At 39.9% G+C, this 14,013-nt stretch overlaps 1 protein-coding gene across 7 annotated transcripts in view; it reads left to right on the forward strand.

Annotated features, from left to right (window-relative positions):
* Positions 1-14,013, forward strand: part of DMD (dystrophin) — a 2,140,576-nt gene that overhangs the window by 1,104,561 nt on the left and 1,022,002 nt on the right. For all 7 annotated transcript variants that reach the window (XM_090061814.1, XM_090061802.1, XM_090061811.1 and 4 more), the window contains one exon: positions 11,167-11,339. In XM_090061814.1, the coding sequence (XP_089917940.1) occupies positions 11,167-11,339 (173 nt within the window). The remainder of the gene's footprint in view (positions 1-11,166; positions 11,340-14,013) is intronic.

Genomic DNA, 14,013 nt, shown 5'->3' on the forward strand with positions numbered 1-14,013 from the left:
ATTGTCCCTCTCCCTCTTGTCTTCCATTCTGTGTGAGATCATTTTGGTTCCTTTTTCAGATTTTATAAATATATTTGGGAACTGTTTTTACCCAACCTCTCAACTGTAGCTCATTTCCGTCTGAGCCAAATATACTGTAATCATACTACACCTATCATTCTCACAGCCAGGCTGCTTTCTTAATCTTTTTTAAATGCACTGCTTCAAAAAATCATCCCTAACAAATATTATCATTCATAGTTTCAGCACAAATTTTAAAACTGTAATTATGTTGTGGAATTTTTCCTGCAATTCATGAACAGCCCAAGCTGTGCTGCTGCCGATGATGATGTCAGTACAAAAACTGTGAGATATAATTACAGATTTGCTATTCATGTAAGGACAATGCATCATCCAACATATATTTTGTTTGCCAAAAATATATTTGCATTTTGTAAATGAAAGTCACATCTGGATCATATCAAGTGATCCCAGGCAAGTATCAAAAAATTCAGAATGAAGAAATACTGAACATGAAGTTTCAAATGGTTTTCTGCTGTAGATCAGCAAAAACCTAATTAACCACAACTTGGAAGTCAGTGTGATAGAATATACGTCCCAACTTGCTCTGTCAGTAATTCAGTGCTTGGTAGCTGGTTGGTACAGAAATGGCTGTAGAATTGAATTTGTACAGAGTGTTGTCCTCAGCTGTCAGATAAAGACAAATTCCAGGTGGTGAAAATGAACTGGAGTTTGAGTCTCTAGTGCTCTGATTTCTCTTTTTCAAGAGCAATGAGATGGTTCCACTCCCCAAAGGCTGCTGTCACTTCAGCTACTAATGGGTTTCTCTAATCCTTTTTATTCTTGGAAATGAAATTGTGAGCACTTTTGTTAACCAGGTTACAAAATCTCCAAAGGCACTTTCAGTATCTAAAACAGTTTGAAGCCATTTTCTTCAACATGAAAAATGGAAGGGAGGTGTGTACACATGTACAGAGATACACGGTCTTTTTTCCTCTATCCATTTGTGAATTTCATGAAATGAAGAAAAAATGCATATAGTAGGCATCTATGTTCTAAATAAGAGGAAAATCCTAAAATTTTATTTTTTAAGTGTTATAATTTTGATATCTTTGATATCCACTGCCCCCAACCCCAAGCAAAAGCAAAATCCCAGACATTTGGTTGCATTTTAAAAAAGCCACCTGAATGAAGAACAAGAAGCCAAAAAAGAGGAAATGTCCAAGAAAACCCAGGACATATGGTAAACCTCAGTAACCAACAGTGTACAACACTAATCAGAATGTTCAAGATTGGAAGCCCATTTTAGACACTCCAGCCCTTCTGAACCTACCAACTATGAAACTAATGAAACCATTTAAGTTTCAGCACCTTTGAAAATTAGGTCATTTATCTAGTTGTCTTAGGCCTCCTCTATACATTACAGGTATTGTGTAATTAATTAGTTAATTGTGCAATTACCTTGAAACCAGCTACACATGCAAAGTAGCTTTCACATGATAAAAAGCTCCAACCAGCTATAAAGTTAGACCTCAAAAATGTGTACTGACTTTATAAATGACTTTATAACTGGTTGCTGTCAAGCTTTAATTTGTATGTGTAGCAGGGTCTCTCCTGGGGCTGGCATTCCCATCAGCCGATAGGGCTCCCAGCCACAGGGGTGCACCAGGCCTAGTCAGATCTGGGAGTCTTGCAACTATGGGTATTTCCAGCTATGGGAGCTTGCTTCTTGCCAGTGCAGGGGGAGCCCTTGCACCAGCCATAAGAGGCAATTGAATCTAATGCACAATCTTGCACAATCCTGCAGTCACACCTCTCACTATGCGCATGTGATTTGGTAGGACGTGTGATTGTGTAGATCACACATTAGATCCCATCATGCCTTTATCTTAACATGGAAAGAGGGCTTTAGCATGGGCCAGAGTGTCTAAAATGGGCTTCCAATCTCGAACATTCTGATTAGTGTTGTACATTGTTGGTTATATTCAGGATAATATTACTTAAGGTTACCATATGTCTTGGGTTTTCCTGGACAGTTCTTCTTTTTTGCCCCCTTATCCTTTGTCCACGCAGGTTTTTTTTAAATGCAACCAAATGTCAGGAATTTCACTTCTGCTTGGGGCTGGGGGCAGTGGGGAAGTGGATTGGCTATCAGGAGATCATATTCTATCCGTGAAGGCCCTGGCAGCTGCTGGAAGGTGTTTGTGTCTGCAAGCAAGCTGCTTAAGTAGAAGGGCTGGGAGGGAGTAGGAGCTGTGGGGCAGAAGTGTGGGGCACCAGCAGCGCTGGGAAGCAGTGGGCTGTGGGTTGGGAGTGAGGGGCACTGGCAGGACTAGGGGAGCAGGGGGCTGCAGGTCAGGAGTGAGGAGCACCAGCCAGCAGAACAGAGGTTGCAGGTCGGGAATGAGCGGCACTGGCAGGAGCCATGGGGTATAACACTGCCCCCTCACAATCAGATACCCCGCCCCACCACAGGTGTCTGCTTTTTTGAAACTGGGAATATGGTAACCCTAATGCTACTTCAGTCTTCAAGAGATTTGGGTTTTTTTTCACAATTTAAAGATTTGGGGGCACAGCTAATCTTGTTGCCCCTTTACATCTTCCACTCTCAGCAGTCATATTCTGAATATCCTAACTGTTCAGCACTTAATTAAATTTTGTCGGTGGAGAGAGACTAACAGTAGGCCCAAGTATCAATATTAAAAGAAGTGGTTTTTAATGTATTTCCTAATTACTTGGAAAATAGAGTAGACAGATCTCTGCAAAATTTGCCAAAATAGCTTAAGGGAAAGGGTTGGATAAACAGTTGAGCCTTCACAAGCTAGACAGTTGGCAACATGATGGTATCAAGACTAGTATAGTTCAATGCACAGTAAGAGAAATAAATTATATAGAAATTTTGATGAGCTTTAGGCAATTCAGCTGTGGTCCACAAAGGAAATAGTGTTTCTTTTTTTAAGAGGAATTTAGAAAATAATACTAAAAATATTGTAAAACTATGCCCCAGACCACTAATACAGCCATTCTTTGAATAATGTGTATTTTTTCAGTTTAAGGAAATGCAGAAAAGATTCAGAAAAGGGCATTAGAAATTGTGAAAGAATCATAATATTTCTACAGGACAAGAATCTAAAATTATTAGAGTTACTTACAGACATGAAGAATAATAGGTGGCACAATAACTGTACATAAGAATGAACAGTATAAAGGAGGTCATTAAAAATATCCTTTTAGGGACTCCTGTTTTTGTATTAATACTACAGCAAGTGGATAATCAACTAAAATTAAAGAAAACTTATTTATAACTTAAAAAGGGAAACTGTTTTGGTGCGGTTGACCTGTGGAACTCATACCACAATATTTTGAGATGAGGCAGAGTGGAAGAAGAGGAATGCTGTCTGGTGCTTTCCATTTTAAGACTACTTGCAATTGTCTATGTCTTTACTAAACTGCCATCATTTGAACTGAAAGTTTCTGTGCTGACTGTGGGCTTAGCAGTGATTCTTTGTATTCTTTAGAAAAGAATCTCTCAAAATCTTTAAGCCATTTCTTAGAATGACAAATACATTTTTGTCTAGTCCCCATGAAGAATTGGAATTTGATAGGCGGATAGCTTCTGTGGCAGGAATATCTTTAGCTATCCCAGTGAAAAGTACACATGAATTTGGTTCAAGGAAATTCACATTTTGCACATGCTTAGTACAGACTTGCTTAGAGCATAGATAAAAATTCATTGATTAAGGCTGCTAAGGCCTCTTAGCCCCAAACATTTCATGCACCAATCCCAAACAAAGACACTGAGTATGTTGTTGCCCAGGGCTAATTTGGATGAATTTTCACTGTAACAGCTCCTCTGGGCAAAACCTGGGCTCAGCATTGAAACTGAGAGTAGGGTATCTGTCATAACTATGTTCTCACTGACATTTTACAGGGTTTCAGGAGGTGAGGAGGAGGAGATCACCCAAAATGAATGCAGATGGAACAGTAGGTAAACCAGAGTGAAGGGAAAGAAATAGGTTTGGAGAATGAGTTGTGATTAGGACTGGAGGAGAGAGATTAACTATGAGTAGGGAGAGAGGGAAGTTGGGACTATTTGGGAAGGGGAGCTGAGGGAATGGGGTGGTTGAATTGGTTAGACAGGGAAGCTAGGCTGGAAGTTAGGGGAAGGGAAAAAGAAGAAGAGTCAAACTTAATTCAACCTTTTTACAGATTTGTAGTGCTTGTTTTCTTAACAGAATTGTATGTAAATATGTACACGAATATTTAGAATTTCATCCTTCCATTTAGTTAGGATAAAATGTAAATGTTAAATCCTCAAGATGTAAAACAATCCTTGAACATTTCCCGTATAAGTAGTGCAATCCTGTTCATACATTTCTATTCCCATTCATTTAGATTGTTTTCGTCTCTGTCTTTTAATGATGCCACTCAACACTTTCCAGCTCTGCTGGTTCTCCTCTGTCACATCAAGCATAAGCCACTTGTCTGCACATTTCATGGTTTAGCCCTACTTCTGATTGTCACCTCATAGTCAGCATTCATCACCAACTTAGGTTGTCAAGCCAGCAGCTTTGGTCAAAATCATTTGAAGTATCTTTCAAAACCATTATTACAAACTCTCTTTTCATATGCTATCTACAAAACAATGAAAATTAGTCTACTGGTGTATTGACACCACTGTTTATCATACTGACCAATGTTGCCTCATTCTTCCCTATGGTATGCCACCTGTTTATCTCCATCTGTTGTCCCTTGCCCTATATTTAGATAGGAAACTTTTTGGGGCGGCTACCATCACTTTGTTTTGTGCATGGTTCCAGTACAGTGGGGTCCTGGCCCATGACTATGGCTCATAAGGTAGTATATTTTATTCATGCATTTTTCTTTATTGATGTAAGCTCCTTCCTATTTTTAAAAAAAGCTGTTGTTTGTATTTGTTTGCTTTAAACTGTTTTAAAAAAAACCTCAAACCCTCTTGGTTTTTCTTTCTCTGGGCAAGAGATGGATTTATGAGTCAATGCCTTTAATCCTTTATCATTAGAGTGTTTTATTGACTTCAGTAGAAATGGTTGTTTGGGTAGGGATTATTCACATAAGCAACAGTTTGCAGGACCACACCCCTCCATTTAGCTCTTTGTATACTATGTTGACTTTTATTCATGATATGCATATCCTTCAGTTTAGGTCAGCTGAAGGACTTTGAATAAGTACAATTAGTCTTTTATCTGATTGTAGCTGACAGATGAAAAGATATTTTATCTTATGTTGTCAAAATGTGATTGCTTAGCTCTTTTGGAAAGCCCAATAATATGCAACTTTCCCCCTTTACTTTACAAAGCTGCCTATCTAAGACTCATTCACTTAAACTTTTTTGCTGGGTGTCAGGAGAAAGAACTACATGGATAAATATTGTATATATAAATTCTGAGGGCAGATTTTTCAATGATACCTCCAAATGGAATAAAGCAAAAAAATACTCATCACCAAATACAACAAAAAAAATATTCATCACTGCAAGGAATGTAAATGCTTCATGGCATACAGTCTAGAAGTTGCCATCCACTAGAAAAAGCAGTGTACAACCTGCCTGAGAAAAAGAATAAAAAAAATGCAAGCATTAATATTCAAGATGCCCTTCCTAGAGTATTCTGCAGTAATGAAATGATCTTGGAGAGGGGAAATTTCCCAGGCATTCTTTATTGGTTTCATGGGAAGACAATGAAAGAAGTACCATAGAACTGTCCATTCATGTTAATTGTACTGTTTTCTTCACCTTCTGGGGACTGAAATGCAGTGACCTCCAAATATTCTGTTGTTAGTTCTACTGTATGTGAAAGGAAGGTGGTACGTGAATTCTTCTGACATGTTAACCGAGTTCTAGCCAGGGGGTTGAAGGAGATTTATTTATGCTAGAGGGAGATTGTTTTCTGCTGAGCTTTGCACAGTTATTGTATGCTTACTCCAAAACTCTCCAGTTCTCTTTCCCTCCTCATAATCCTGCTCACCCACAAAAATCATGTTGGAACAGAGAGTTGAGCAACCAAAGAAGTGTTCAGAGATAAAGCTGAGTGAAGAACCATCTGCCTCTCCTCCTCATCAGCTTTCAGCTCTGTACTTAGGTTAAGGTAGGTTTGGGCTCCACATTTTAAAAAGGACATGGAGAAGTTTAAGAGGGTCCAGAGGCAGACAATAAAAATAATTAAGGGCTTGGAAGGCAAGTCATAAGAGGAAAGGCTGAGGGAGCTAAGTATGTTCAGCAGAAAAAGCACTAACTAGGGGCAATGACAGCAATCTTCAAATATTGCTGTTCCCTCAAAAAAGATGGAAAACACCTTTTCTTTCCGGCTGCAGAGAATGGGATGCAGACCAATGCCTTGACAAGGCAGCAAATAGATTTACGCTGGATATCAGGAAAAACCTCTTCACAGTTAGAACAGTGATGCGATGAAATAGATTGCCTGCAGAAGTGATGGACTGTCTGCCACTGTAGTTGTTGAAGAAGAATTTGGACTGCCACTGATTTGGAACAATCTAGGTGTAGCTATGCCTATGTTCTGCTATGGATATTTCCCATGCTTCTGGGCTTTGATGTTTGCTGATGTTTGGGAGGGAATTCTCTCCTCATCCCCCTATTTCTGTTACATGTGTCAGAGTTTTTTTAAGCCTTGCTCAGAGTCACTGGGTGTTGGCTGAAGCCAAGGATTGATATTTTGACTGGGGTATGCCAGTGCTTCTGCTGAGACTTAAAAGCAGAGGTTCCTGGCTTAGAGGATCTTGCCCCTCCACTCAGAGTCAGGCTAATCACCATATTTGGGGATGAAAAGGAATTTTACCACTTCAGATTGGTATGACTGTTGGGTTCTTTTGCCTTCCTCTGCAGTGGGCGTGGGTGGTGTAGCCCTCTTCCTGGGATACCTCGATGATATATTAATGACTTGTACAGCAGCAGGATGTTGGCTGCTATGGTCCCCCTGCTTTACCTGTGGCAGGTTAGGGTTTTATATCTGGTATTGTATCAGGGTTGACTTTGTAGTTGTGCTAAGAGGTTAGACAAGGGATTTGTATAGGATAGTCTATATAGGTATGATCCTGCCTCAGCAGGGGATTTGGCTAGATGAGCTATGAAGGCTCCGTTCAGCCTTACTCTATGATTCTATGAACTTAAGAACAAATCTAGGAACATGGTTGAGCAATTAATAATGGCCTGGTGAGGCAGTGGGAGTAAGAAAGAATGCAGAAAAATAGTTGAGTCTGCTGATAGGAAAAAGTCCATATTTGTATGCCCTAGTAATACATTTTCATACAATATTTCCAGCATACATGCTGATACAAATGTTTTCATCGAATTGGGAAAATATTAATGAATGATTAGATCCTATAATTAGTAATGGAATGTGTGGAGACTTTCATTTCTAGGCTGCTGTTTGAATCAGGAATTACGTGTTTTGTCTCAAGGGTCTTTGATATGCCAGCTTTACTTGCATACCACACAGTTTTTTTCCCCAAAAACTAGCCCTCCAAAATTGGAATGCATTTCTTAAAGAGGGAAGCTGATGTTTTGTCACTGGAATGGAAACAGGGTGGAATGGGGAAAGCAAACACTGTGACTTGTGGCTACCAAGGTCGCTGCCGCTTCCCTCTGGGGCTGGTTCCAGTTTTAACTCTCTTACCTTGCAGCCACTGGTGAGGCAGTAGCTTTTGGCTGAAAAGTCAATGAACTGAGCTGACTGAGGGTGACTGAGCTGCTGCATGCAGTCTGCAGGATTTTTATGAAACTTGTGGTGTGAAAGTAACACTTTATTATTTACAGGAACTTATATAAAGAGCTATTTATGGTAAAGAAGTAACAGTCTTTCAGCTACCTTTGAAATGGTCTGGTGCCTAGCCTTGCTGCTGTGCTACCACACCTGAAAGTTTCTGCTGCCTTACCCAGACTGTCCCCTGGGATGCCACACTTCCTGAAAAAGTCTAGGCTCCTATACACATGTGGGGAGCCTGCTCTGACATGTTGGAAATCCAGCGCATCAGAGCAGATTAATCAAGTCTGCTGGAGCATGAAAATTGATGAGCTCTGGCAGCCTTCCACATCAGGTATATCACCATTGCCATGTGACTTACTCTATGTTACACAGTCAGCCACGATTATGGAAAAAATCTTTTTTTTCTATGTTCTTCTTTCCAAAAGCAAGGTGCTTGTTTTATTTGGGGGGGGGAAGTGGGGGAGTATCTGATAAAATATGGTATATGGTCTGAAGGCTCTTTGGAAGTCTTGGCTGAGTTTTTGGAGGGCAACTGTTTACACTATATAAACTCCTGCTATGCCTTTATAGATTGTCATGTTTATCAAATTCATCTGAGAGGAATAAAAGAAAGGGGATGCTGACTGGTGAAGCCATCCAGAGTAGACACATTTATCCAACAACTTCCAGAACTCCATTATTCTCTATGCATTCAACTTGCTGTCCTTGGGCATTAAGAAATTCAATAGGAATTTTACTTGAATAAGCATTGGTGGCTGAAGGTTCCTTTCATAGTTACAGGTCGTCTTTTCATTTTGTTGGAGGAAGCTCTCAAATGTGAGCCACCATTGTTTCAGGCAGCAGTCTGACAGAAACAGTATGATCAGTTTCAGCTAGGTTCCTCAGAAAAGAACTATCCCATAGGAAAACTGGAAAACCAAAAAATACAGCACCACAAGAAGGAACATATGTGCTTCATGGCACTACAGCCCGATAGATGACATCCATTAGAAAGAGTAGTGCATGACATACATGGGAAAAGTCTGCAGAATTTATATCTAAAACAATTTTCAGAAAGCACTTGCTTTATACTTTTTTCCATCTAACATTGCTGAAGATGGTGTAATAGGACTCTTGTGAAGAAGTGACAAGTGTACAAAGTAGGTGCTTATTTCAGCATAAGTTCTCTCCTTCTAAGATGGGTACATATTTTTCTCTCCCTAGAACATATAACTGTATGCTGGAAGGTAATCACCTATAACCTCTTTTCCATTATTTAGTAGAAAAGAATAACATTTGCCACTTGGTATCTAGTGTTGAAAGTCAAGGAACTCTGCTTGAGGAATGTATTCATGTTCATTTTGTATTAATCTACAAAGAGTTTTTGTAAACTTTATATATTTATGCTGAAGTCAATAGACAAATTACTTGTCATCTTTAGTTCTGCCTCAGATTTTCCAACCAATTAATATATTATGATTATTAAAAGAAAAGGACATAGCAGAAAGGAAGGCGTTTGAGCCCCCATCCACTGAATGGTTCAGTTTCTTCATTGTCAGCATGTAGTACTTTTTCAAGCACTGGGAAGGGAGGAGATATCCAGATTCTCGTTCCTAAATGTTAATTATGTCCTTCCCTGTCAGCAGGTGCTTTTTTGATACTCCTGAGAAATTGAAAAAAAAAATCCTGTCCTTACTCAAGTTCTTTCTGTAGATATGTGGTTCTTCCAGATGAGTATTTGAAAAGGTCCTGTCAAGGGAAAAAATATGCCTAATTTAAGGAGGCTCCCCTGTTATCTCCCATCATCTTAACTCCATCACCCTTAGTCCTGAATGACCTGTGGAGCCTTAACTTTAGGAGTTATTGGATTTGTTTAACCAGTTAGTTGCATAGGTTTTGATTTTTTTTTTTTTTTTTTTACTTCTTACATTCATTTTAGGTTTATCTTCTTGTAATGTCTGGATGTGGTCCCCTTTGAGACACTGGATAGGCTGAGAAAGACATAGTTGTCAGGAAAACTTTAAAAATCTTGAGAGGTAAACTGAAGGAGACATTTCTAGGCATCCCAGAATTTATACAGACCCACAATGAGGCAGGCATGGAATTTTGACCAGTTGAACTGATTGTGAATATCAAAATGAAGATGCAACTTGGATGAAAGAAATACCATGGCATTTCTTGTTCCTATTCCCAAAACCCCACAGTCAGACTCTGAGATCTGCAAAGTCCAGGTTCTGCTGGACCTTCTTTTTTAGCCTGGGTTGCAATCAACAGTTCCAGCAATTTTCTTCTAGGTGATACGCTGCTAGGAGGGTAGCTTAATAGGCTAACTTACAAGCAGCTAGGAACAAGACTTACATTCAGCATCCCTAGTGGTAGTCCTCTATACAAAGTAGATATGGAACACCTTGTGCAGTGTGAGGAAAGAGGAACCGTCGTGAGAAGAGCAGCACCTACAGAATTAAACTTCAAAGGTGCAAAGGACTGAAATGGACTGTAGGGGTGCAAGGACACTGGGTGTTCTGAAGCTGTTTACATTGCAATGCTTTTGCATTCATGGATGAAAGCAGAATGGACAGACACGTTATTATTTTTTATTATTTTATAGTCAGCCTGCATAATTCTATTTCACAGGACTAAATGGAGTGACTGGATAGATAATATCATGGGAAGTGACAGCGTTTGGGTATTCAAATACTTAAATACAATTTTAAGGGTCAGGAAAACACACCCACTCTTTTCCTTTACAATCCCCCAATGCACAACACTGCACAGTTCCTGAGTGCATTGTAGCTAACTGAGCATTGTCAGAAATAAGACTGTTAAATTATATAGCAAAGAGGTCTCAGCTGGAAGGGCTGGGTCTGTCAGGAGTGTCAATGGCACATCCAGCAGAATGCAATCCTAGTGACATTTGATGTACTAATTATTTCATGCTGTTTCACTGAGATATATGGCATGTGTACCGAACTCTACACCTCAGCCACTGGAGAGGACCCTAAGCAGCTGCGTTGTTAAAGGTCACTCCAGACAATGAGTGGTTAATTCTCAGAACCACTTCATAGTGAACTTGCTTTACCAGGTGGTGTTTCTGAACAGACATGCAGTTTCAGTAAAATGGGGGTTTGTTTTTTTTCCTTAAAAGGAACTGGGTTAAGGTAGCAATAACCTTGACACAGGCTATTTCCTGGGGAATTAATGACTGGCTGAGGTTAATGGTCCTCTGCTTCACCTCAAGCCATCAGCTCTCCTCAGTTTGTTATTAATTCCCCAGGAAAATGACTTATGCTTCAGTCATTACTGCCGAAGCATTGTAGGATTGTTATCATTGTCAAGGCTATTGCTTCTTATACTGTTTTCCCCCTTTTCTTTCTCTTCAACAACAGCTGATGTTTTATTTTTCTATTCTAAAATCTTGATGTTGCAGAATGTTAAAGACAGCCTGGGGAGGTTCTCGGGTCAGATTGAGGTTATTCGCAGCAAGAAGACATCAGCTTTGCAAAGTGCCACACCTGGGGAAGCTGGAAAGATACAGGAAAAGCTGAGTCAGCTTAATTTCCAGTGGGAAAAAGTTAACAAGATGTACAGGGACCGACAGGCGTAAGTAACTTCTTTACATTGTTATTTATGATGAAGTTCATTAACATTTGGCTCACTATGTGTGATTGTCCCTTTGGGTTCTCTGCATGCAAACTACATTGTGCATCCCAGAACCCCAGCTTCCTTAACAGAGCGCTGGAAAATTCTTGGAGAATTTGAATTTAAATGCCTTTTTTTTTTTTACAGTCTAAAACTATTTTGACCAGCTGCCACTTGTATTACCCTTTGCACATCCATTGCCCCGTGTCTGTGGCTGCTTACAGGGACCAACCCTGCCACCTATCCATGGAAGATCCATACAGAACACAACTGGTTTAAGGATTGGAGACTATAGTGAACTCTGCTTCAGTTGCATAGAGATTACACATTTCACAAGTATTCTCCATTTTTAGTCTACAGAATTTGAGTTCTAATTGGTAATATCTCCTAATCCAAAATGACCCTGTTAAGTTTGTCCTCTATATGTTAGATACACAAAGGGAGTGAAAGATACAGGAAAAACATTTGAAGGAAAATACATTCAGAAGTGATTACTCACAAGATACACATTTTGTTATGTATTATCTTTCTTTTTCATTTGCTATTTTTATGTACTTGGAATTTGGGCTAGGAAGGAAATCAGATTCTGAGGTGAAAAAAGAGCCAAACTGTCTTAGTGACTGAAGTCTGACTTACACTACTAATACACTGTGGGCAGAATTGTATTCCCCTATATGCACTCAAAGGGTAGTTTTTAGCTGTGCAAGTGGCACTTCTGTAAACTTACAAACAGTTTACAATCCTATTCCCAATGTAGAGTGGACACGTGAGTGTGCACATAGTTACTGAGCAGGCACAGTGGGCTTTGTACCAGCGAGGCAGGGTATACAATACAGATCCATACATATATCGAAATGTAAACCTGGGTGAACATAAGTCACAAAAATCTGCTGGCAAAAACCCATGATGGAGGAGGAGTGGAAAGAGCACTATCCTTCCTTGTTTTAGCCCCAGTAGCCAGAAAGCGAGACTTTGGCTCGAGTCCCGTTTGGGCACACAAAGGGAACTAGAATTGTGACCTCAGTCTTTCTGTACACCAGCTTTTTGCTCTTTTTTCTCAGAATGTGTGGATAAAGCAATGACAGTCCGGATTTAGGGTATGACACAAGTGACACGTCATTTTTATCTATTTTTTCAGTTCCCTCTACTCACGCTATTAGAGCTAAAAACAGCATTTGGAGCCTCTGCTCAGGTAGTGCCTTGCGTATAGGGCTTGGTAAGGGGAGATGGAATCTCTCCATTTTCATGGGAGACCCATGGAAGTTTTGGCCATTTTGTTTTTGCTCCTTTAGGGCTCTTACATGTAGAATCCCATGGATTGCAGCCCCATCACTGATATTGTTCTGAATATGCTAAGTCACTAGGTGATATTATGAAACTATACTGTTTCATCAAAATGCCAGGGCTCTGTTCTACATCTCTGATTCATCAAACCCAGTCAGAACTACTTTCCTGCTCTCCTCAGCTCTGGCAAAGACAGGGATGAGGAGGAATGCCAGCTGGCTTCATTTCAAACTGGTTTAGATGAACACGATGCTTCTTGGCAGCTGTATGCATTTTGAGGAACTGGCAAAGATTATGGCTGAAGAGCATCTGCCTACCTATTTTCAAAGAGACTTGCAATGTCACAGTGTTACTAAGCTTATCACTGCTCTGGATTCCAAGACAGCAGTGGCAGCCAGAGAAGCTTATTTTATCTTCAGTTAGCCACGTGACTCCATAGTTTCCTTTTAAATGCAGGCCTCAGCATGGTTATCCCCATCCCTCTGTCACATTGCACTGCACCATGCTGTGTCCTCCGAGGCTAATCAGGGAGTTCACCCCCTTTGCTTTTGAAAAGGGTAGATAAGAGAGGGCATGTTATAATTGTGCCTCACACTGTGTATTGGTCAGCCATTTTTTTCAATGTCCCGGTTGCTGTATAAGCAATATAACATCAGTGACCTAAATGATTTGCACCTCAGTTGTCTTATATTCTGCTGCTCACCCTACAAGAATAACCACTATTCACTTTCCCACACATGTGCCCACACTGGCTGCCACCAGTTCTTGAGCTAGATATTTTGGAGCTAGCTTGACTAGGTCCATGCTTTACTGCAGTTAAAAAGGTTATCACAGTGCAGTCACAAACTTAGTGTTGAGTCAACCAGGGGTTTGCATGAAATATCAACAGTACTCAATAAGCACATTTATTTGCAACATTTGGACTTAGTTTTGCCATTTCAGATCATGCCTTTAGTTTTGGGATATGAAGAACTGTTGATTCCATGTATTTTTTTTAAAAAAGCTGTGCATTCATTTGCCTCCTTCTTCCTTCCATTGTCCCATCTAAATGGGGTCACTTTTGTGGATCCTGGCTCTCTACTGGCTTTGGTCATATGCATATTCTTCTTCCAGCTTCTCCTCACTTAGGTCCCTCTCCACTATATTTCTATATATACTGTACATACTTACATATGTGTATTCATTTGCCTAAACTCAGTATTAAAAAAGAAGCTAATGAAAGCTGAAATGTGAACAAAGAATAAGCCAAGTGGTTGAGTAACAACTAATACATCACACTAGGCAGTTTTCCAGTCTTTTAGACTTACCCAGTTTTATCTCCTAAGCAAGGACTTTGGAAAAGCATGGAACA

This window comes from Crocodylus siamensis, chromosome 1, assembly GCF_052110815.1.
Source record: "Crocodylus siamensis isolate JL-2025a chromosome 1, ASM5211081v1, whole genome shotgun sequence".
NCBI lineage: Eukaryota > Metazoa > Chordata > Crocodylia > Crocodylidae > Crocodylus > Crocodylus siamensis.